The sequence below is a fragment of the Rhinatrema bivittatum genome, chromosome 3 (assembly GCF_901001135.1).
Source record: "Rhinatrema bivittatum chromosome 3, aRhiBiv1.1, whole genome shotgun sequence".
Classification (NCBI taxonomy): Eukaryota; Metazoa; Chordata; class Amphibia; order Gymnophiona; family Rhinatrematidae; genus Rhinatrema; species Rhinatrema bivittatum.
This window is the reverse complement of record NC_042617.1, coordinates 568299060-568324468: the sequence shown is the minus strand read 5'-3', so window position 1 is coordinate 568324468 and position 25409 is coordinate 568299060. Positions and strand designations below refer to the sequence as shown.

The window sequence follows — 25409 nt, the reverse complement described above, 5'->3', positions numbered from 1 at the left end:
CCTATGCCCTCAATGTCTATTACTGAGTTTTAGCCCTCACCACCTACCTGCTCTAGGGCAATCCATGCATCCACCACCTTTGCAGAAAGTTTTTCCCTGACATTCTCCTGAGCTTACTCCCTTGAGTTTGTTCTACAATTTCACTTCCATTGGAAAAGACTTTTCTTCTGTACCACATTAATATCTTCAGGTACTTGAACAGACCCCAAAAAGGGTTGAATTAGCACAAGTCTGAAACTTGAGAGAGGTAGCACCAATCGCTACCTCCACAAGTTTAATATTTGGGCTAATTTAACCCTGTTGTGTTTCTGTTACCATGTGTTCTAACTAACGCATGGTACATATATTTCTAGGTATTTGAATGTATCAATCTCCCTCGTTGCTTTTTGCCTCTAAGGTATACATATTTACATTCATAAGTCACATCATACTGTTTATTGTACAGACTTTGCACCATTTTTATGACCTTTCTCGGGACGGTCTTCACTGTGTCCTTCCAGAAGTATGGCCTATAGAACTGAACAATACAGCAGGTGAGCTCTCACCAAGGACCTGTGAGATGGCATAACCACTTCCATTTTTCTGCTAGTTATGCTTCTCCCTCTAGAATCTCTCTATCTCTGGCCACTGCCTTATTGCCGTGTTTCATAACCTTGAAGTCATAAGAACATAAGAACATAAGAAAATGCCATACTGGGTCAGACCAAGGGTCCATCAAGCCCAGCATCCTGTTTCCAACAGTGGCCAATCCAGGCCATAAGAACCTGGCAAGTACCCAAAAACTAAGTCTATTCCATGTAACATACTCGTCACTTCAAGCGCTTTATTAGCAAGCAAGGACGAGGGGTTAAAATTAACTACTCTTTCTGATTCTGTAGCTATTATTATTTCCCTTCTCATCGTATACCATTCTTTCAGATTTCTGCATCCCAAATGCATAAACTTTTTTTTTTTTTTTGGTATTAAAACTATCAAGCAATTGACCACTCCTTAAGCTCTCTTAAATTTCATTATACTGTTCTACTCTCTCGGGCATGCCCACTCTGTTGCAAATCTTAGTATCATCACTAAAAAAAAAACCTCTTCTAACCCTGCACCAGTCCACTCCTTAAGATATTTAACAGAACCAGCTCTAAAACAATCCTTCAAGCACTCCACTCATTACTTTTCTTTCTCCAAGAGTGACTGGCATTTACCATCACTCTCCTGTCTCTATCTCAATCAGTTTCTAATCTAGTCCACAGCCTTAAGTCCCACCTTTAGTTTGCTCAAATTTATTTACGAGTCTCTTATACAGGACAGTATTCAAGGCTTTGCTAAAATCCAATTAAGACGTATAAAGTGCTCACTCTTGATCTGATTCTCTGGTTACTCGAGGAAAGAAATGTATCAGATTCAGCTGACACAATCCCCCCTTTAGTAAATCCATGCTGCTTTGGATCCTGCAACACACTGAATTCAAGATACATCACTACCCTTTCTTCAGAAGAGTCTCCATTATTCCCACCACTGAAGTCAAAATGGTCTAATTTCCAACTTCCTCCCTATCACTTTTATAAAGAGGAACATCTGCCTTTCTCCTGTCCTATGAAACTACTCCCATCTTCAAATATCTATTTAACAGGTCCTCTAGCTGACCACAGGACTTCTGACCTCCCTTAATATTCTAGGACAGCGATTCTCAACTGGTGTGTTGCGTCTCCCGGTGTCCCACTGCCCTGTTGTACTTTCCTTCTCCCTTTTTCCAGCCCCCGCGAACCAATTGGAAGCCTCCTTTCTTCCTACCCTCACTACCCAATGGGAAGCCTCCTTCATTCTGCCTGCCCCCACGCAGGCCAAACGGAGGCTTCCTCCCTTCTACATGCCAGTGGGAGTAGGAAGAAGGGAGGAAGCCTTTGATTGACCAGTGAGGCAGGCATCGCATAGCCTAGGGGTGGGAAGAATGGCAGTGTTGAACTATGAAAAGCAAAGCCACCACGGGAGCTCATCCCCATTGTGGCGAAGAGGAAAACCCGACCCCGATGAAGCAAGGCCGCCACGGGAGCTCATCTCCGTGGCAAAGAGTAAACCCAAGCCCGACTGAGGCCGCCATGGGAGCCCATCCCCGTGGTGGCGAGAAAAGAAGGCCCGCAGGAGTAAAGCTGTGGCGGAACTGGAGCCCATCCCTGCAGTGAAGGAAGAAGAGTTTTTTGGTGAGAGTTTGTGTGTGTGGGTGTGAATGAGTGCCTGCGGGAGAGATGGCTTGTGTGGGTGTGAATGAGTGCCTGGGTGAGAAATGGTGTGTGTGGGTGTCTGGGTGAAAGCTTGTGTCTCTGGGTGTGAATGGGTGAGAGCTTGTGTCTGTGGGTGTGAATGGGTGCCTGGGTGAGAGCTTGTGTCTGTGGGTGTGAATGGGTGCTTGGGTGAGAGCTTGGGTCTTTGGGTGTGAATGGATGAGAGCTTGTGTGTGTGGGTGCCTGGGTGAGAGCTCGTGTGTGTGTGTGTGAATGGGTGCCTGGGTGAGAACTGCTGTGAATGGGTGCTTGGGTGAGAGCTTATGTGTGTGAGTGTGAATTGAAGCCTGGGTGAGAGCTGGTGTGAATGGGTGCGAGAGCATTTGTGAGTGATTGAGAGAGAGACTGGTCAGGGAGGTGATATGTTTCTGTGAGAGAGAGAGAGACTGGCCAGGAAGATGACTGGTGTGAGAGAGAGACCGAGACTGGTCGTGGGGTCTAATTGGGGGTGTGTGTGTGTGAGTGACTGGTTGTGAGCGCTAAGGAAGAGGAGGACTGTGAGGACAGAGCTTCAGCAGCCCTTGCTGCTTCTGGTGAGTGCTATTGGCCTGGAAGGGAACGGAGTAGGAGAGTTGCTGGAGAGGGTAAGTAAAGATGGCCTTTTAAGTTTATTTTTCTTGATTGACTGCCATTTTAATTATTGGGTATTATGCGGTCTGCTGTTTTGAAATATTTTTTGTTGATATTTGGACATGTTTTAATAATTTTTTATGAGTTTTTAATTGCTGGGTATTATTCTGTTCAGCAGCTGTTTTGTATCATTTTTAGTATAGCTTTACAATTATTTCTGTGTGGGGCTCTATAGCAGCTTGGCTTATTCTGTTTTCCCAATAGGAAATGTATTATTTATTTATTTAAAAACTTTTCTATACCGATATTAGTGAGGACATCATATCTGTTTACATCAGAACTACAGCATAGAAATTACAATGAACAGGGAAAGGGGAGGGGGAGCACAGAGGAACAAGAGATTAGCAAGAGAAAAGAGTACAAACGCGTGGGGCTTCTCAGGGTACAATTGAGAGCCAATGAACAGCAACCTAATAGTATAAACAGTTGAGACTAAAACTTTGTACAAGGGTTTAGTTGAGTACTATAATGGTGGGGGGGGGGGGGGGGGTTGGGGGGAAGGATTATTGAGGGTAAGCTTGTTTGAAGAGCCAAAATAAAGTGTTTAGGGCCTGGTTTAATAGTTGTATTTCTTAGATAGGGTTGTTACTGTTTGAGTGTGTTCCATAATACAGGTGTAACTTTGTGCGGGTTAGTTTGTGTGCATTAGTGCAAATCCTGAGAGTCTGTTAGGTGCTATATTTCTCTTTCCATTTCTCCAGGTTCACACTGCATGCAGAATGGCTTCTTTGGTTTTCCATTCCAGTTTCTGTCTCCATATTTATAATTTGTGGTTTTTCTGTACTTGGTGAAGGGTGTGTGACCAAGGTGTGAGGTATTTTACTAGCATGTAGGCATTTGTTTCACTCTTATTTGTCGTGTTTTCTCAATAGGATATGCATTAGTGGTAAATTACTGTCTTTTCATAAGGAATGGCTATTGTGCCTGGTTTTGCTTTTCCTGGGATGTCATCAGAACCAGAATATCTTTTTTGTATGGTGAGTTGTACAGGGTAATGCCCTAGATCTGCTCTGCACTCATTGCTGGGGTTTCAGGGGATTCCTGTGGATGCAGAGTGCATGTTTACATTTAGCCCCATGATGTTCACATGTTCAGTGTGTCATGCATGTGAGAACCATCTGTCAGGTGTGTCCCGGCCAAAAAAAAAAGGTTGAGAACCACTGTTCTAGGATGTACCCAGGCTAGCCCCTTGTCTTTAACCACGTTGTTGTTCAAGGTTTCTTTTTTTTAGTTTAACCCGCTATTTTTCCCTCTGACCAATATCTTCTCACTTTGCCAGCACCTCCCTTAAGTTATTTCCTCATTTTATTGAACCTGTTATTTTTGATAGAGAATTGTAAAATGTATGCAATTCCTCTCCACCTTGGCTGTTCTACCAAAACTATAACATCTTTCTTTGTACTGCCCTTTCCTCATGGAGCCCAGTACCATTTGTTTGTGAACAGCCCATTGAAGGAAGCCCAGGATCTCTCTCTGCTTCTGTCAATGAAATATCCCACTCTGGATATAAGGGCTTTTAAAGGGGTGCAGGAGGAGAGCACTTATCACATGGGTCAATTATTTAAAGAGAGGAGTTTTGTGTCAATGCCTGTGGAGAAATGTAACATTAAGAACTTTCCACTTTTAGTAACCTACATCTGAAAGGGATCCTAAACCTACCATAAAGCCTGCTAAAATTCATTATAGTAGACGCCTAGTACATTCAACAAAATAATTACTGATCTGTTCAATAAGGGACTCATAAACAAGAATTATTCTATAATTATGGAAAAGAAGAGGGACCCAATAGGGAGATATAAAGAAGCATGTCTACAGACATGTCATGAAAGTCTGGATCAAGCTGTCTGGATGCTCACTTAGGGTAACTATTTATGCAACATCAAGGGAAAATAGACAGAACTCTTGTAACAGTGCTATTATGCCCTATTCAGGTTGCATGAAATAACATTACCCCTGACTGATAAATGCTGGAGGGGTTGTGAGGAAGTTGACTTTCTTTTATATGTGGTGGAGGTGAGCTGTAAGACAAGAAATCCAAGAAATTATTTCTTGGATTCATGGAATGAGGGATCTGCTTCCTTTTAGAACCTCATATGATTCTGTTGGGAAACACTGGTGACTTGTCCCCCTATCTCCCAAGGGAGGCGTGGGTTCGTCAGATATCCATCTCTCTGAGGCAGCGAGACAGAATATTGCATGGTACTGGAGATCCCCCACTGTGCCATCTGTGAATAGTTGGTTACAATGAGTCTGAAAGGTTTTTACACTGGGGGTAACTTGCTGGTGCGGCGGTTACTACTCTTAACCAATAGGTCTTCATACTGCTGATGCAACTCCATCATTGCTCTCTGCTTCAACAGCAGGGGGAAAAGAGGAAAAGGAGTACCAGACACAGACAGCTACCAACAAGGACCCTGACTTTTATAATCTGGGAAAACAAATAAGCATGGGGGGAACTTGCTGATGTGGCGGTTACTACCCTTAACCAATAAGCCTGATACTTTTGATGCACCTCCAAAATTGCTCTCTGCTTCAACAGCAAGAGATATCGGGGAATTGGACTCAAGACAGCAATAATTATAGGAAGAGTGACCTATACAGTGCAGTGGGTGCACTGTATAGGTCACACTGTGCCTAAAGTGTATGGTCGTGATTGTTAAAAGCTGGGGGGGGCAAGAATTCTTCCCTTCAGCTAAGAATCTACTTCTATAAAGATATATGTACCAATGTGGTTTTTGAAGATCCAGGGGTTTGTTTATGAAAAACGCTTTTGATGATCATATTCTTATCCCAGATGATGCTTAATTGGTAAAGCATATTTACAAAATAGTATACATATTTAAGCATGATGTATGTAACTCTGCCATGTCCAAGGGTTGAGGTTTGGTGCTGTTTATATAATTTCTCTCTTATGTACTTTCCTGTTTGCACTGTTAGATTTCAATACATTATTTAAAGAAAAAAAAGGAATATGCCTATCTATATCTGACACGATAAAAGTCTCTTAACTACCACCGCCTCCCTCAGGGCCAGTACATGGATGTTAGGCACCCCCAGGTAAACCTTCAAGCTCATTCCTTCCCCCTTTAAAACACCTATCAGCGGCTACTCTGGCACAGCACGCCCCACGCAGCATCCAACCTCTCACTCTCTGCCCAGTCCTGTATCCCCTCCTTATGCCCCTATCAACAGTGCCCAGTATCCCTTCGCTCTATACCCTATTCAGTATTTCTCCTCTCTTCTCCTGCCCCAGCATATTCTTCTTTCTTTCCTTCACCCCTCCTACTCAGCACCGCAGTATCACCATAATCCCTTTTCTTTCCTTTTTTAGTGCCCAGCATCCTCTGCCCCCCCCCCCCAGCCACCCAACACCTGCTCCTTCTCCACCTGTCAAGCACCCTCTCTCTATAACTCCCCCAGCTTCCTGTTGTCACTCCTGACATCTACTGTGCCCGTCTCTCTTTTGGTTCTGTGCCTTAAAAGTGGGTGGGTAGCACCTGAAGACTGTTGCCATCCCACAAAGTTGTGGTGCTAGAGGCAATGGCAACTATCTAGTTTGCCTAATGGAAGAACCAGCGCTATTTTTCCTCTTCATTTTCAAACACATCTCTGCCAAGTTCTTCCTCTTAAATTGGAGGTCTATTGATCTCCTCCTCCTTTCTGTGACCCCTCTCTTTTGTGAGCAGATAAAAGCCCCAGTATGGCCATATGTGTGAGTCCCGTGAATTGATGACTAACATTTTAGATTGGTCTCTGCCATTCGGGCTTGCAGATCTGGAATTAGATTGCCCAGATTATGAGCTTTTGTGCTAATAGCCTTCCAGCTATTTCTTTTCACCTAGTCTACATTCCACGTGACTTCACATTTGCTCTTAATAGCTGCCTAGTGAGCTCATCACCTTTGTAATTCACTTTATAATCTATATTTGTTCTTGAAGGTCAATGGCCCAAATCAATCAGTTTCCATTCACCATGCTCTTGTCTTTCAGCATCTATCAATATATGATCTCTTACCTAGGATAATTTTCTCACAAAATGAATGTAGGCCATCACTACAGTATAGCATTTTATTGTTCCATATATAGCTCTAGTCACTCATTTTTGTCTAAAAGCCCTTCCTCTCCCTTACTATGAATAGGTAACACATCCAAAAGGGCTATGGTCTTTGGCAGATACCTAAGCCCCTACATTGACAGTTTCCAGCTCAAGCAGTGGTCTAAGGGGATTATGATGAGAACTTCAGAACCCCTTCTCCAATAAGAAGAATCTGGTTTGTTTTCTATACAGGTATACATTTGATCTTTATTTCCTACGTTAATACCTTTATAACAGAATCTCCCAGCAAGACTGGGCTTTTGATGGCATTGTTGGCTTGATATACAATGGCTGTCTTTCTTCAACTCTTACCAAGTTAGATGCTTTTTTTTTCTGGAATATCATCAGTTTTCAATGCTACGAAGGCATTTTGTGTGGGGATCATTTGGGGGATGAGGGTTTTTCTGTCTCACAGGTCTTATTTTACTAGAACCTACTCATCTCTCCTGGCTTTTCAAATCCTTTGTGAGAAGAAGGGGAAGATTTTCCGGGCACTATATTTGAGGAGGACAACTCTACACTCCGTCAATTCTTCTTTAATTGCAGAGAAATGTAGACAGATGGTGCAAGCTCTAAGCCTGCAGATGGCGTATCTAAGGCATCTGTCCATAAATAGACTATAGTGAGAGTGCAAGAGACAAAAGCACATCAGTGAGAGCCCTCACTTCACTACTATTCCAACATGTCTTAATTATAAATATTTTATTATCTCTATAGCATCATTCTGTAGCATGCTCTACAAGATGATTCATATTTACAATATAATTACCTTCAAAGAGTTTGCAATTTAAATTTTGAGAATAAGCAGGCTCAGAGGCTTTCCTCAAGGCCATAAAGTGATTAATAGAGAAAAGTCCAGACAGGATCTCCACGTTTTCTGTCCTAAGGTCTAAGCACATGACTCAATAGCTGATTGTGAGACTCAAAGATTCAAGAGCTTTACCAAAAAAACCGTTGGAGTGCTATGTACCCATTCATCATGTAGTAATTCTATGATGAACTAAATATAACAATTAGCACGCCTCTTCTCTATACGTATACAGTAACAAGTCAATGTGTTCTCCAGTGTTTATTTGAGCAACTATTAAGTAAATAAAAACAGTCAAACATTACAAAATTAAATACAATTTAAAAAGCTTGCCAGTGTACAGAAAGTCCACAACTTTTTTTTTTTGTTTTAAATAAAATATGTTCAGAGCACCCTTAATATAAAATGGCTGACCGATGTTGACTTCCATGTAGTAATTGTGCAATTTTATTTTTTTTTTTAGTTAAGGTTATTCCAAAATCAAAAATTAATCTACACAGACAGAAAAAAATATTCTATTGGGCTTTCATATGGAGGGCTTCCATGCTAATCAAGATCACAGCTAAGGGGGATGGGGGTGGGAAGGAGGCCCTTAAATCTGTTGCCTACTATGGCAGAAATGAAAATACAATAAATTGGTTACAGGTAAACTGAATGCTTTTTTCAGTGAATATTCTTAGACACTCAATTCATTTCTCTATGTAACACACCACGTCCTTACAGCTGAATTCTAGTACACTGAGGTGAAAAGGAGGCAATTTGGCAATGGATCAAAACATAAGAATTTGACAACACATTCAGCCCTTAGTCCCTCCAAAACTTAGCATATATCTTTCCGCATTAACAACTTATTAAACCTCCGTGCTTCGCGAAGGATTTTAACACTGCCGATATCAGCTTCAGCAATCCCTGGCTATATTTGCTCTTTCCTCTAAGATGTTTACTGCAATTGCAAACTTAATACGATTCCCCACGCCATAAGACTTGTTTTCGCATTGGTGGTCTCTGAAGTCAAAACGGTATTCACATGTCCACAGTTTATGTACAACCACAAGACTGCGTGACATCCATGAGTCAATACAATGGAGAAAAAGAAAAAAAAAAAAAGACAGGTTGAATAACTAAGCTGTATCTAAGAATTACTCTCTGGGCTCTGACTGTACACTCTTCCTCCTTCATTCACGCAGAACTGCAGGCTGCCAGGACTTGGGAGATGTCCCGGCAAGGTACATCTTGCTTAACTATATTTCTTTGCATGACTGTCAAATTGTGATGCTTTGAAAATAAGTTAAAAAATAAAAGCAGGAAAAAAAAAACAAACCCTTATACACAAGAAAGACTTTCCATGACTAGCTCTCTACAAATGACTAAAAGTTTCTTCAGAGGAACATCTTAGTATTTTCATAAAAGATCTTGTATTCAAAGTCTGAGTCCCATCAGAGGGCTTCTTGCAGTGGCAATATTTTTGCCTAGGTAGTTATGTAACTTTCTTCTGAGGGGGGCTCAGTTTTCTCATCCCTCTTATCCGAGATAGCAGCTCATTGACAAATTCCTGCAAGGGAAAACAAGAATGAGAAACTGTTTAGAAACAAAAATCAATAGCAAGTATATCGTAAAAGCTACAAGTATTACTGCTGTCCGCATGCAACATAGCTGCATTCATAGATCCAAGCAGCTCACTTTTCTACCTTCTCTTATGATCCAAGACAGTGGTGGCAAACAATTTCACATTAGGTGCCATAAAGCACTGAATATGGAGAACTGCCAGGTTGGCAGGTGCCTAGCGGTTCCTATATGAAAGTTGTTTTGGCAGAATGCATTTTAAAACTTTCCAGACTCTGGTAGCTGATGTATATCAAATACAGTCTTCCCTTTTAATAAAAAGTTTAGGGTACGTCCCTTCAAAGTTTCTGAAGATGTATAAAATGACACAGAGGGTAGGAGTTAGACCATAAAGAGCTAACCTCTATTATGAGTGCAAGACGTGGGGCAGATGGCCAGTCGCACTGGCTAGCACGAAGAACAACTCCCAGCTCAAAATATTTTAACTCTGTATTCTGCTAAAAACAACCCTCACATCTAAGAGACCCTTTATTAACAATAATAATAAAAAAAAATTAAAAAAAAGTTAAACAAACGACACTATTGGATCACACCTGAACTTTCGGCGATGAAATACCATGCCCAGGGGGGTTCTGAATCCCGACCTCCGCAGCACCCTACCCAGTTTGTTTTTCAGGTTAATTGAAACAAGTTTGCAAGACCTACATCTGTATATACTGGGGGGGGGGTCTGAAAACCAGACTGGTGTATGCAAATTTCTCTCCTGCATATTCATTATGGACAGCCTGAAAACGAGGCTGGCTAGGGTGCGAGCCACGTTCCTAGTACCATTTTAAGTGCAGGCTTTCATCCAATTGCAAAATGGCGTGATCAGCTGATCTTTAATTCTATCACTGTTGTCACTAAGGCAAGTGCCAGTTGTGGTTACTAAACTTCACAGATAGCTAATTAGTTTCCTGCAGAACACAGCTATTTAATAATTAAAAAGATTAGTTAGGCTGCGAGGAGTTCATTGCTGAATGTTTTAACTACAACAATGAAGTCATCATTTATCGTTACGAGCTGAAAAATATCTGGAGTGTCACTGAAATTTACAGCTCAAAGATTTTTTTTATTTTATCAAATTTCTCATAAAAACACCTTTTTATAAATTCTAGTAAACACACACCAGGGGCTCAATATGCATCCTTTAATCTCCATACCTGGCAAGAACCTAACAACTATGTCCAGTTTTATTACTCAACCTATGACATGAGAATCTTTAAAAATCCCAGCAATACTGGAAAGGAATGGGAGTTCTTTTAATGTAACTCCCGATGGTACAGGGGTCATTTAATGTGAATTATTACAGACTATTGATTTAAACATACCCTCTGGGCAAGGTTTAATACTTCTCATTCCAAGAGAGATTCCACTTATAATAAAGTGAAGGATTTCCAAGTAGTTTGGGTGAAAATTTTACCAAGCTAGGCTAATCGGATTGTGCAGACCAATCAGGCAGCCTCTTACACATCACTCAAAATATTTATTGGTAAAAACTGAAAAGTTGCAAGTGTTTAGACAACTAGAGATCTATCTCCTTTTCCAGCTATGTATTGAATATTAGAACAGTCCAGTAGTACAAACATTTAAAATGTGAGGAGACCAACCTGTACATCAGATAACATTTGTAAACAGGATGACACACTGGAATTTTTGAAGTAAATATCAATTATGTTTTGCAACTTCATGTTTTATAAATAAGAGCAATAATAATGTGGTATCAAATAGTGAATGGGAAGACCTCGTTTTTGAGAGGATTTATTCAATGGAAAATTAGTGAACACCACACACACACACAGTGTCTCACAGAAAGAAAGTCTTAGCAGGTCTTCCCAGGAATCAGTAAGCAAAGGAAAACAAGAGTTATTCTGAAAGATAAAGACCATTTATTAAAGTCTCTGAGAATGTGCGTCACCCGATACAGTCCTGAACTTCACAAGAATGCTGCATCGGGAGGGACAATGGTAAAACACGCCTAGATTCCATCTATCCACACTAATCATGGAGAACATAAGAAAATGCCATACTGGGTCAAACCAAGGGTTCATCAAGCCAAGCATCCTGTTTCCAACAGTGGCCAATCCAGGCCATAAGAACCTGGCAAGTACCCAAAAACTAAGTCTATTCCATGTTACCATTGCTAATGGCAGTGGCTATTCTCTAAGTGAACTTAATAGCAGGTAATGGACTTCTCCTCCAAGAACTTATCCAATCCTTTTTTTAAACACAGCTATACTAACTGCACTAACCACGTCCTCTGGCAACAAATTCCAGAGTTTAATTGTGCGTTGAGTAAAAAAGAACTTTCTCCGATAAGTTTTAAATGTGCCCCATGCTAACTTCATGGAGTGCCCCCTAGACTTTCTACTATCCGAAAGAGTAAATAACCGATTCACATCTACCCGTTCTAGACCTCTCATGATTTTAAACACCTCTATCATATCCCCCTCAGCCATCTCTTCTCCAAGCTGAAAAGTCCTAACCTCTTTAGTCTTTCCTCATAGGGGAGTTGTTCCATTCCCCCTTATCATTTTGGTAGCCCTTCTCTGTACCTTCTCCATCGCAATTAAATCTTTTTTGAGATGCGGCGACCAGAATTGTACACAGTATTCAAGGTGCGGTCTCACCATGGAACGATACAGAGGCATTATGACATTTTCCGTTTTATTCACCATTCCCTTTCTAAAAATTCCCAACATTGTTTGCTTTTTTTGACTGCCACAGCACACTGAACAGACGATTTCAATGTGTTATCCACTATGACACCTAGATCTCTTTCTTGGGTTGTAGCACCTAATATGGAACCCAACATTGTGTAATTATAGCATGGGTTATTTTTCCCTATATGCATCACCTTGCACTTATCCACATTAAATTTCATCTGCCATTTGGATGCCCAATTTTCCAGTCTCACAAGGTCTTCCTGCAATTTATCACAATCTGCTTGTGATTTAACTACTCTGAACAATTTTGTGTCATCTGCAAATTTGATTATCTCACTCGTCGTATTTCTTTCCAGATCATTTATAAATATATTGAAAAGTAAGGGTCCCAATACAGATTCCTGAGGCACTCCACTGTCCATTCCCTTCCACTGAGAAAATTGTCCATTTAATCCTACTCTCTTTCCTGTCTTTTAGCCAGTTTGCGATCCACGAAAGGACATCGCCACCTATCCCATGACTTTTTACTTTTCCTAGAAGCCTCTCATGAGGATCTTTGTCAAACGCCTTCTGAAAATCCAAGTATACAATATCTACCGGTTCACCTTTATCCACATGTTTATTAACTCCTTCAAAAAAGTGAAGCAGATTTGTGAGGCAAGACTTGCCCTGGGTAAAGCCATGCTGACTTTGTTCCATTAAACCATGTCTTTCTATATGTTCTGTGATTTTGATCTTTAGAATACTTTCCACTATTTTTCCTGGCAGAAGACAACAGTAATATAACTATGTAATCAAGCTAGCACGTTCTATTGCTTAAAATCTTAAGCACATACAACCCAGCTAATATGAAAGGTTAATTTATGGATGCCAGTGACATACATAGTCTAATTTCCAATGGAAAAAAAAAAACATTTTTAGTATTGTGAATGTTCAACATTTATAATTCAAAGAAAGCAGGATAACCAGGATAAAAAATTAAATGCTATTTCAATGGACTTATAGTAAAGCGAGGCAATGTATGTTGGTGATTGTCAGCTTTACTGTATGAGGAGAATCTTTTCATTTGTTTGTATGATTCCTCACCTGGATTTTTTTTTTTGTTTTGATTCAGTAAGGTAATTATGTGCTTAGGGCCAGATTTTCAAAAGGTTACGTACGTAAATGGCCTTACGCGCGCTGGGACTATTTTCAAAAGGCCCAGCGGCGCACCTAAAGCCCTGGGACGCGTGTAAGTCCCGGGGCTTTACAAAAGGAGCGGTCTGGGGGCATGGCCAGAGGCCTCTGCACAGCTGCTGGGCTAGCGCGCGCAATTTACTTCAGCCCCAGGGGGAATGACGCAGGTGTGATGCCCCAGAGCTGAAGTAAGTTTTAAAACAAAAAAAAAGAAAGCAACAAAGGTAGGGAGGAAAGGGCAGGGGAGGTAGGGGAAGGAAAGGGAAGGTGGGGTGGGGTGGGAGGGAACAGGAGAAGGCAGCGAAGCTCGGCTAGGGCTCGGCACATGCAAGGTGCACAATTGTGCATCCCCTTGGGCGCACCAACCCCGGATTTTTATTACATGCACGCATGTTATAAAATCGGGTGTACATGTGTGCGCGCCAGGTAGCATGTGCACATGTAGGCCGCGTACATATGTTTTAAAATGCGGCCCATAATGTATTTAAGTAAGAGCACTCAAAGGTTTATCTGGCAATGTGCCTCGGTGACTTGTCCAGAAGCCTTGAGTGTGTAGGCTGAACGTGTGGGCTCCCCAACCCATGGGTGAGGGAACATGGTACCAGCCACATTTTCCTCCTCTGAGGACCTGGGAATCAAGATCGCTCTGGGGGGGAGGGCATTGGTGGCCGACGAGGCATCAAGGGCCTTTCGGGTACCGGCTGCGTCAGTAGGGTGCCAAGTAGGATGTCCAAATACTCTAGAAGAGGTGCTAACATCGATGGCGGAGGCTCGGGCACCAGTATGGGGGCCGGTGGCACCGGCAGCTTGACACCCTGCAGCCCCTTGAGCACCACCAATTGCACCCTGTGGTACAACTCCTCCTGGAAGTCCTGGGTGGCCAGGACTGATTGAGGGGGATGAGGCGTCGCCAGCTCATCCTCAGGTCCCCGATGTGGCAAAACGCCCTTCACTGGTGTCGGTGAGGAACACCTCAGGCTACCAGGGACACCAGAGGATGGGGCTTCAAATGGCCAGTGCTGCTTCAATGGCGGCTTGGCAGCTGCTGATGCCTCTCCAGGACCGGAACTGTGTCTAAATGGTGATCAGTGCCAGTGCTTCTGGGACAGCTTCTGGTGCTCGGCCTGGTCTTTCCCGGTTGCCGAGGAAGTCAATGACCCCCCCAAGGTTCGAGAGAGTGGAGAGACCATCCAGAATAGATGTCCCTCTCCCCGGTCCTTGGAGGTGCTAGCTAGAGGGGTCATGAGGGGGAACGGTTCAGACGGCTCTCTACGATCCTTGGGCGTCTAAGAAATCGACGCAGGTGTGGAGAAGGTCCCGAAAAAGATTTCTCCATTTTGTTGAGGTGCGCCTGATGCCCTTTGGGTATCATCTGGTCGCACAGATGGCACCCACGGATGTTGTGCGAGGTCCCCAGGCAGAGGATGCAAACATCATGTGGATACGTGATGGACATGGTCCGCAGGCACCGGGAGCACTGACAAAAACCTGTCGACGCCATGAAAAATATACGGCATGCGGTCAATGACTGACAGCACCGCGGGGTGGGGAGTTGGGAATCGACCACAAGTTGGAGGAAAATTGGATGAAAAGTCTTACCATACCGAGGAGGCACTGACAGCAAAGGGGGACTCTATGAGGACCAGAAAAACAGCTAGAAGAATATAGAGTGAAAATTCGAAAAAAAAAAAAAAAATAAGTGGGAGCTCCATGGACCATTAGGTAACTGCACCGCGGAAATGAAGAGACTGAAGGGGGACCTTGCATGGACACGTGGATCGTAGTAGGCTGGGCATGCTCAGTCTGCTGGTGAATGCTTCTAGAAACTTTGACAAAAGTTTTCCGTGCCGGGCTCCATTGGATGATGTCACCCACATGCGAGGACTACCATCCTGCTTGTCCTAGGGGAATGGATATATTCCCTGGCCCTGAAGAATGCATATGTTCACATACCCATCCACCCTTCTCACTGGTGTTACCTTCACTTTCAGCTGGATTCTTCCCACTATGAGTATAGGGTACTCCTGTTAGGCCTTTCAGAATCTCCAAAAGTTTTTACCAAATATCTCACAGTAGTAGTGGCACACCTACATCGTCCCGGACTTCAAATCTTTCTGTATATGAATGACTGGCTAGTCACAGCATCTTCTTGGGAAGAAGCACTCCATTCCCTGCACAAGAATTTCCTTTTGCAACAACTGGGCTTTCTAGTAACTTGTGGGTTGGAGGAGGTCGGTTTATGATTAAAAAATTGCCATACATTGCTGGATGCGATGATATGAAATTGTATGAAACCTTCCTCTTCTTCCCTTAAAAATTTTTCTGGATGAAAATTTGGACTTTGCAGATTGTTTTTCAACGTTGAGGGATTTTCTCCTTTTGAAAAGTGTTTAGAAAAATCAATAGAGGATTTATTATAGGTGATATCGTGTTTATATCCCTTGTAAAGACAGTTGTGCATTGTGTTTGTGGTCTAGTAGATAGTAAGCCAAATGCTACTCATCAATTAGTATTTAAATTCATGAAAGGACTACTGTATGTGAAGCCTCCAGGACAGAAACCACTAGTGCCATGGGACTTGAATGGTGTTCATTCTCAGTTCATGAAGCCTCCTTTTGAATCCTTGGAGTCAGCTTTGCTTAAGTTCGACATGGAGAGTACTGTCTTCATAGTGGTTACATCAGCTATAACAGTCCATGAACTCAAAGCTCTCACTATCTTCCATAAATTTATTTATTTATTCTTTTATTTGCCATTTTTGAATACCAAGGCCCTAGGTGGTTTACATAAAAACACACAATAAAAACAACAAAACATCATAGCGAAGATAGAAAATGAAGTGTCCATTAGGCAAACCGCATTCACAGGTTTGCTTGTCCAAACAGGAAAAGTTTTCAAATGGATTTAAAAGATTTTATACACGCCATCTATCATAAATCCACAGGGAGTGAATTCCACATAGTGGGAGCCACTACCAAGAAAGCCCCATCTCTAGTTTCCACTAGATGAGCATGCCTTGAAGAAGGGATGTCAAGCAAACCTCGATGTCTAGAGAGAAGAGACCTCGCTGGATTGTAAATTTTCAGCATTGCATTAGCCCACAGGGTAGACTCCAATGACAACTTGTGCACCATAGTGGCAACTTTGTTCTTGATCCTCCACTCGATTGGAAGCCAGTGGAGGTCAAATAACATTGGTGTAATATTTTGTCTTACACCAACTCCTGAAATCAAACATGCAGTGGCGTTCTGCACCAATTGAAGACTATGAAGAGTCTTCAAAGAGAGTCTAAGATACAAGTTGCAATAATCCAGAGATGGTAGAATTAGAGAAACATAGAAATGACGGCAGAAGAAGACCAAATGGCCCATCCAGTCTGCCCAGCAAGCTTCCCTCATTTCTTCTCCCATACTTATCTGTTTCTCTTAGCTCTTGGTTCTAATTCCCTTCCACCCCCGCCATTAATGTAGAGAGCGGTGATGGAGCTGCATCCAAGTGAAATATCTAGCTTGATTAGTTAGAGGTAGTAGGGGTAGTAACCGCCGCAATAAGCAAGCTACACCCATGCTTATTTGTTTTTACCCAGATTATGTTATACAGCCCTTATTGGTTGTTTATCTTCTCCCCTGCCGTTGAAGCAGGGAGCTATGCTGGATATGCGTGAGGTATCAGTTTTTTTTCTTCTCCCCTGCCGTTGAAGCAGAGAGCTATGCTGGATATGCATCGAAAGTGAAGTATCAGGCACATTTGGTTTGGGGTAGTAACCGCCGTAACAAGCCAGCTACTCCCCGCTTTGTGAGTGTGAATCCTTTTTTCTTCTCCCCTGCCGTTGAAGTTATGCTGGATATGCGTGAAGTATCAGTTTTTCTTTTCCCCTGCCGTTGAAGCAGAGAGCCATGCTGGATATGCGTCGAGAGTGAAGTATCAGGTACATTTGGTTTGGGGTAGTAACTGCCGTAACAAGCCAGCTACTCCCCGCTTTGTGAGTGCGAACCCTTTTTTCTTCTCCCCTGCCGTTTAAGCAGAGAGCTCTGCTGGATGTGTAAAGTAACAGTTTTTCTTTTCCCCTGCTGTTGAAGCAGAGAACTATGCTGGATATGCATTGAAAGTGAAGTATAAGAATGGAGTGATCAAGCTAGTTGAAAGGCATCAGGAATAGAGGAAGGTGGAGGTAGTAATTTGGATATTTGGTTTGGGGTAGTAACCGCCGTAACAAGCCAGCTACTCCCGTCTTTGTGAGTGCAAATCCTTTTTTCCAAATTTCTCTTGCTGTTGAAGCTTAGAGTGATGTTGGAGTCACAGTAACCATGTGTATGTTTATTGAATAAGGGTATTGTCTCCAGGCAGTAGCCATCATTCTGGCGAGTCACCCACTCTTCATTGGCGGCCTCTTGACTTTATGGATCCACAGTGTTTATCCCACGCCCCTTTGAAGTCCTTCACAGTTCTGGTCTTCACCACTTCCTCCGGAAGGGCATTCCAGGCATCCACCACCCTCTCCGTGAAGAAATACTTCCTGACATTGGTTCTGAATCTTCCTCCCTGGAGCTTCAAATCGTGACCCCTGGTTCTGCTGATTTTTTTCTTATGGTAAAGGTTTGTTGTTGCCTTTGGATCATTAAAACCTTTCAAGTATCTGAAAGTCTGTATCATATCACCTCTGCTCCTCCTTTCCTCCAGGGTGTACATATTTAGATTCTTCAATCTCTCCTCGTACGTCATGCGATGAAGATCCTCCACCTTCCTGGTCGCCCTTCTCTGTACCGCTTCCATCTTGTCTTTGTCTTTTTGTAGATACGGTCTCCAGAACTGAACACAGTACTCCAGGTGAGGCCTCACCAAGGACCTGTACAAGGGAATAATCACTTCCCTTTTCTTACTCGATATTCCTCTCTCTATGCAGCCCAGCATTCTTCTGGCTTTTGCTATCGCCTTGTCGCATTGTTTCGCAGACTTCATATCATTAGACACTATCACCCCAAGGTCCCTCTCCTGCTCCGTGCACGTCAGCCTTTCCCCCCCCATCGAATACAGTTCATTCGGATTTCCGCTCCCCATATGCATGACTTTGCACTTCTTGGCATTGAATCTCAGCTGCCATATCTTCGACCACTCTTCCAGTTTCCTTAGATCCCGTCTCATTCTCTCCACTCCTTCCGGCGTGTCCACTCTGTTGCAGATCTTAGTGTCATCCGCAAAAAGACAAACCTTACCTTCTATCCCGTCCGCAATGTCGCTCACAAAGATATTGAACAGGACCGGTCCCAACACCGATCCTTGCGGTACACCACTTAAACCGCTCTCTCTTCAGAGAAGGTTCCGTTTACCATCACACATTGTCTTCTGTCCGTCAACCAATTTGCAATCCAGGTCACACCTTGTCACTCACTCCCAAGCTTCTCGTTTTATTCACCAGTCTCCTGTGCGGAACCGTATCAAAAGCTTTGCTGAAATCCAAGTATATGACATCGAGCGCTCTTCCTTGGTCCAATTCCTTGGTTACCCAGTCAAAAAAGTCAATCAGATTTGTCTGACAGGATCTTCCCCTGGTGAATCCATGTTGCCTCTGGTCCATCAATTCTCCGGACTGTAGATAGTTCACTATTCTCTCTTTCAGCAGAGACTCCATTACTTTTCCCACCACCGAAGTGAGGCTAACCGGCCTGTAGTTGCCAGCCTCCTCCCTGTTCCCACTCTTGTGAAGCGGGACCACCACCGCTCTTCTCCAGTCTCTCGGCACCACTCCCGTTTCTAGGGATCTATTGAACAGGTCACACAGCGGACCCGCCAGAACATCTCTGAGCTCCCTCAATATCCTTGGATGAATCCCATCAGGCCCCATGGCTTTGTCCACTTTCAGGTTCTTTAGCTCTTCCCACACATTTTCTACTGTAAAAGGATTTTCATCTATTCCACTTCCCTCCAGTTTCTTGTTGTGTAGAGATGGTCCTTCTCCAGGGTCTTCTTTAGTGAACACAGAGCTGAAGTATTCGTTTAATATTTCTGCCATTTCTTCGTCTGTCTCCACACATTGATCATTACCACCTTTCAATTTCACTATACCACTTTGGACCTTTCTCTTTTCGCTGATGTATCTGAAAAATGTTTTGTCACCATTTTTTATCTCCTTGGCAATCCTCTCTTCTGCTTGATTTTTTGCCAACTTGATTGTTTTCTTAGTCTCCCTCAGTTGATACAAATATTCTTCTTTGTGCTCCTCCCTTTGGGATCCTTTATATTTCTTGAATGCTGTTCTTTTAGCTTTAATTTTGTCAGCCACCTCCTTTGAGAACCAGATAGGTTTCAATTTTCTTTTGCTTTTCTTTATGTTTCTAACATATAGAGCAGTTGCCTTGGTGATTGCTCCTTTTAGATTGGTCCACTGCTGATCCACATCTCTCTCGTTCTCCCATCCTTTAAGTTCTTCCTCCAGGTACTTTCCCCATTTCCTCAAAGTCTGTGTTTTTGAACTGTAAAACTCGGGTCTTTGTGGTTCTTTTCCCTATTCTATTAGTGATATTAAACCATACCGTTCGATGATCACTGCTGCTGAGGTGGGCGCCCACCTGGACATCTGAGACATTATCTGCATTATTGAGCAATAAGTCGAGTATAGCACCTTCTCTCGTGGGTTCCAACACCATTTGTTTGAACAAAGATACTTGCATGGCATCCATTATTGCTCTACTATTTTTAGTTTCTGCAGAGGGGATTTTCCAGTCTACATCTGGCATATTAAAGTCACCCACGATCACCACTTCTCTCTTCTTACCTATCTTATGGATGTCTTCAATCAGATCTCTGTCCAGCTCTTCCTTTTGGTTTGGAGGCCTGTAAACCACTCCAATATAAATGGACACTCCGTCATCTTTTTTTAGGTCGACCCATAGAGCTTCTTCTTTACCCCAACTTCCTTGTAGCTCAGATGCTTGGATGTTGTTTCTGACATAAAGAGCCACACCTCCCCCTTTTCTATCCTCTCTGTCCTTCCTTAACAAGTTGTAGCCTGGTATTGTTGTATCCCATTCATGAGATTCTGTGAACCATGTTTCTGTGATAGCAACAATGTCCAATTCTGCCTCAGCCATTAGGGCCTGCAGATCTGGGATTTTATTTCCCAAACTATGAGCATTTGTGGTCATAGCCTTCCAGGTACTCTCTTTAAGGTTATTGCTTTTTTTTAGAGCCTACAGAAGAGACCAAAAATCAGAGGGCTGCAGTAAGGGCTTCAAACTGTATAGTAGGTGCAATTTATAAAAGCAAGCCTTAACAACTGCTTTGACTGAGCAGTGTATTCTTCCACAACAGGGTCATCCTCTGTACTCACCTTAAGTTTCTGCTGAAGGTAGTCTCGGCTTTTCATATCAAGCAATCTATTGTGTTACCTACCTTCTTTTCAAGACCTCATGCCCATGAAGGCGAGAAAACCCTTCATACCTTGGACTGCAAAACAGCCTTAGCTTATTACAAATAAAGGACTCTTCTATATCGTAAATTTTCTCTGTATCCTATGATCCTAAAAGACTGAATGTGCTAGTTGCCAAGCATACTTTGTCCAAACAGATAGTAGAATGCATTCAACTTTGCCATGCCTTGGCAGGTTTGCTGATCAGATTTTAATCAAAGCTCATCAAGAAAGGTCTATGGCTTCATCAATTACTTATCTGGGAAAAGATCCTCGCCAAGCCATCTGCAGAGCTGCAATTTAGTTGTCACTTCACACTTTTACATCCCATTACTATCTCAACAACCTGTCAAGGACTGACAAATTTGGACAGGCAGTTTTACGAAACCTATTCTTGTAGTAGTCTACTCTCCACAATGGAGTCAGAGTTGCTTATTCAGTAAATACTTCGCTACAACCCTCTGCTTGGGACTCCCCCATATGTAATGGCTAATTCAGCCTGCTTATTGATAGAAAAAGCAAGTTGTTTTTTTTTAATCGTAAACTGTTTTCCATATATAGCAGGATGAATTAGCCATGGAATACCCCACCCACCTCCCTGGAAAGTCGACTACATAGCTAAATTTAGCTCTGATATAGAGTGAGGAGGCTTAAGAAGCAATGCCTGAATGGGAACTCCCACACATGCTCAGTAGAGCTCAAAGCTCTACTAGCTTGGAGAAACAAGTCCAATCGGTGCCACAGCATGATGTCATCCACATGTAATAGCCAATTCATCCTGCTATCTATGGAAAACATTGTTTATGATAAGCAAACTTGTTCTACCTCTACCTTGCTTATTTTTCTAAAGAATCTGGCTACTTTTCAGATGACAGCATGATATGTCTAATTTTAGGCTTTCTAGTTAGTCTATTTACAACCATAGATTATTTCTGGCAGACATTACTTTTAGTAAACCTTAATAGCACATTTACAGTTGTGAGACTGCATCTCTAGTGAATTTGAATTCATTTGTGCTATTTTATATTCAGCTCCCTGGGCATTCTTCCAGTGTATTTCCTAGAACTGAAAGCAAGCAGTTTAGTTTAGATGGCACGTGCTAAAATTTGCAAAATTATCAGAAGGCAAAAAAGCTATTGAACAAGAATATAAATGGATTTAGAATGAGAACTATTTGTTTATATAGGGGCCAATGCAATAAGGTGCATTTAGAGCACAGATTCACTCTCAGTTGTATGTACATTTTTTGTGCATAAAATATACACGTATGTGTAAAAAAAAGTGTGCATCCTGCTTAGCGCCCTAGCATGGAAATCCCATAAAAATGAAGGCATTAACTATTACCCCCTCCACTGCAGAGAAGTGCCCCAGCTTAGCTCAGGTTCTCTTAGCACTGGACATTTTACTCCTGGTCAGAGGTGGAGTAAAGTTTCCAGTGCTTGTGTCAGTCTATGGACAGAAGTTGAAATTCTGACACGGGGACCTGCAATCGGGACTTATGTGCAGCAATCATGCTTTGCACACACAAAGCATGTTTTCTGCGCATAAAGTGTTTTCTGTACCAACAGCAATTTTGTGTGCATAAATCATATTTTATGCAGACAAATCACGTTTTGTACGAATAAATCATGGCAGAGATACTCCCTCTTTTCCCGAGCTGAGTGCACATTTTATCTTGGGTTTGAGCACACATTTTCCAGTCAGTGCACTTTTCTAACTCCCAACGTATTAGCATACCATTAGCTTATTGTATAAGGAGTTAAAAATTTTTTTTACCTGTATGCTCAATTTTTTACCTGTGTGCTCAATTTCAGCGCACAGTTTTAAGCCACATATTATTGCATTAACTCCATAATGAGCATTAGAAAGGAGTATAAAAGGGGCTTGGTATATTTTTGACCAAGATCCAAGCACAGGATCTGAACTAGAAACTGAGGACTGTCCCCTTCTTGGCCTTTTGATTGAAACCGAAAACCTGTATAATAAAAGAGGGGTAAACACCCTGCCACATGACCGTAGTGGGTACAAAAATGTTACAACCATAGCCAAACCTATTATTAAAACAAAAGTAGGGATTAACTTATAGAATGAGTAATATACTCCAGTTAATAGCTCCCAGGAAAACACACCTCCCATGTTCTCTCTCAAGCACAAAAACTTTAGACATTTATGTCGGCAGTAAAGTACCACTTAGTCCACCCTGTCTGCCCATTTGTACCTGCCTACTGTGTGGTCACAGGTCTTACTTAATCTCTGATTCTCTCCCCCTTCACTATTAAGATGTCTATTTGTCTATCCCGTACATGCTTGAATTCTGTCACTTTTTTGGCTCCTATATTTTACGTTGACCGTCCCGCTAGCCACCACACCTACCCTAGACATCGCTGCCCTGTCTCTGTGGTGGGGACACTGCCAGTAGAAAGACACTACTGAGAGCAGCACACAATACCCGGCTGCTGCCATCTTCCTGATCCTCCTCGGGGCCTCCCTAGATGCGCGCGCACCAAGGCTTAAAGGGCCGACAGTGGGAGAACTCCTTGCGGCGCCCTTCGAAGACATCAGCGGCCCAACATCTTTAAGGCTTCCTCGGAGGATTCTCTGCTGCCTCAGCAACAGATCTTCTGAGTGTTCTGCTCCTCAGTGCATGTTTCCTCTCCCTGCATTCCAGTATGCTTCGGTTTCTGTCTTCCTCTTCCCTGCTGTGCTTCTGGGTTCTAGTTTGTCTTCCTGCCTGGCCCTGGTCAACCTTGGTATGGCCTGATCCTGTCCTTGTCCATGTCTCGCCTTGCCTCCCTTGGCGTGACTTCCTGGTTTGACCTCAGCTTGTTCTCTGACCTTTATGTTGCCTCCTGAACTTGACCCTCTGCCTTAAAACCTGACCTTCGCTTGTCTGCTACCTGCCTCGACCTCCAGCCTGTCTATTGCTTCTCGCTGTCTGCTGTTTGCCCCGACCTCCACCTGGACTTGGACTCTCACTCTTGCTATTGCCCCAAGGACCCTTCTAAGACCTATCAGCTGTTCTTCCTTGATCCAATTCTCTAGTCACCCAATCAAAAAAATCAGGATTTTTCCAACAGGACCTTCCACTGGTGAACACATGCTGTCTTGGGTCCAGAAATCCATAGGTTTGTAGGTAGTTCAATATCCTTTCCTTCAGCAGAGTCCATTAATTTTCCCACCATCAAGGGGAAGCTAACCAGCCTGTAGTTTCCAGCCTCCTCTCTGCTACCACTCTTGTGAAGCAGGAGCACAACCACTCTTCTCCAATCTCATGGAAGCACACCCGTTTCCAGAGATCTATTTAACAGGTCTTTCAGCAGACCCGCCAGAACATCTGAGCTCCCTTAGTATCCTGAGATGTACCTCATCTGCCCAACGGCTTGTCCACTTTCAGTTTTCCTAGCTCTTCCCATACATTCTCTTCTGTAAACAAAGTTTTGTCTACCCCACCCCCATTTATTGTCTTGTCAACCAGGAATGCTCTGCCCCCCCCCCCCCATACTTATCTGTTACTCTTGTCCCTTGTAAGTGACTTTTTTTGTTCTATTTCCCTTCCACCCCCGCCATCGATCTAGTTAGCAGTGCTGGATCTGCATCTAAGTGAATTATCTAGCTAATTGTTTAGGGGTAGTAACCGCTGTCATAGCAAGCTACTCCCACGCATGTTTATCCAGCCTGTGCAACTCAGTCCTTGTTGGTTGTTGTCCAAATATAAATCATCTTTTCATCATTCCCCCTGCCATTGAAGCAGAGATCTATGCTGGATATCATCGAAGTGAAATAGGCTTATTTGGTTTGGGGTAGTAACCGCCGTATCAAGCAAGCTACTCCCCTGGTTTTTTGTGGATTCAAATCCTTTTTTTTTTTTCACATTTCCTCTTGCCATTGAAGCATAGAGCAATGTTGGAGTTGCATTAACTGTGTGTATGTTTATTGAATAAGGATATTAATCTCTAGGTAGTAGCAGTCATTCCCGCAAGCCACCCCATGCCTCTTCACTTCATTCACATCCTCTAGACTTTATGGATCCACAGTGTTTATCCCATGCCTCTTTGAAAGCCTTCACAGTTTTGGTCTTCACCACTTCCTCCGGAAGGGTGTTCCAGGCATCCACCACCCTCTCCGTGAAGAAATACTTCCTGACATTGGTTCTGAGTCTTCCTCCCTGGAGTTTTAAATCATGACCCCTGGTTCTGCTGATTTTTTTGCAACGGAAAAGGTTTGTCATTGTCTGGATCATTAAAACCTTTCAAGTATCTGAAAGTCTGTATCATATCACCTCTGCTCCTCCTTTCCTCCAGGGTGCACATATTTAGATTCTTCAATCTCCCCTCATAAGTCATTTGATTAAGACCCTCCACCTTTTTGGTCACCCTTCTCTATACCGCCTCCATCCTGTCTCTGTCTCTTTGGAGAAACAGTCTCCAGAACTGAACACAGTTATCCGGGTGAGGCCTCAACAAGGATCTGTACAAGGGGATAATCACATGCCTTTTCTTACTCTATATTCCTCTCTCGATGCAGCCCAGCATTCTTCTGGCTTTAGTTATCGCCTTGTCACATTGTTTCGCCGACTTCAGATCGTTAGACACTATCACCCCAAGGTCTCTCTCCTGCTCTGTGCACATCAGCCCTTCTCCTCCCATCGAATACAGTTCTTTCAGTTTTCCACACCCCATATGCATGACTCTGCACTTCTTGGCGTTGAATTTCAGCTGCCGTATCTTCGACCACTCTTCCAGTTTCCTTAAATC

General features: G+C 42.9%; 1 protein-coding gene across 1 annotated transcript in view; it reads right to left on the bottom strand.

Annotated features, from left to right (window-relative positions):
• Nucleotides 1-8048: 8048 nt before the first annotated feature.
• PPP1R14C (protein phosphatase 1 regulatory inhibitor subunit 14C) overlaps nucleotides 8049-25409 on the bottom strand; it is a 124740-nt gene continuing 107379 nt past the window's right edge. Inside the window, exon 4 of the mRNA XM_029596544.1 lies at nucleotides 8049-9358. Coding sequence (XP_029452404.1) covers nucleotides 9284-9358 — 75 coding nt within the window. The 3' untranslated portion in view covers nucleotides 8049-9283. The remainder of the gene's footprint in view (nucleotides 9359-25409) is intronic.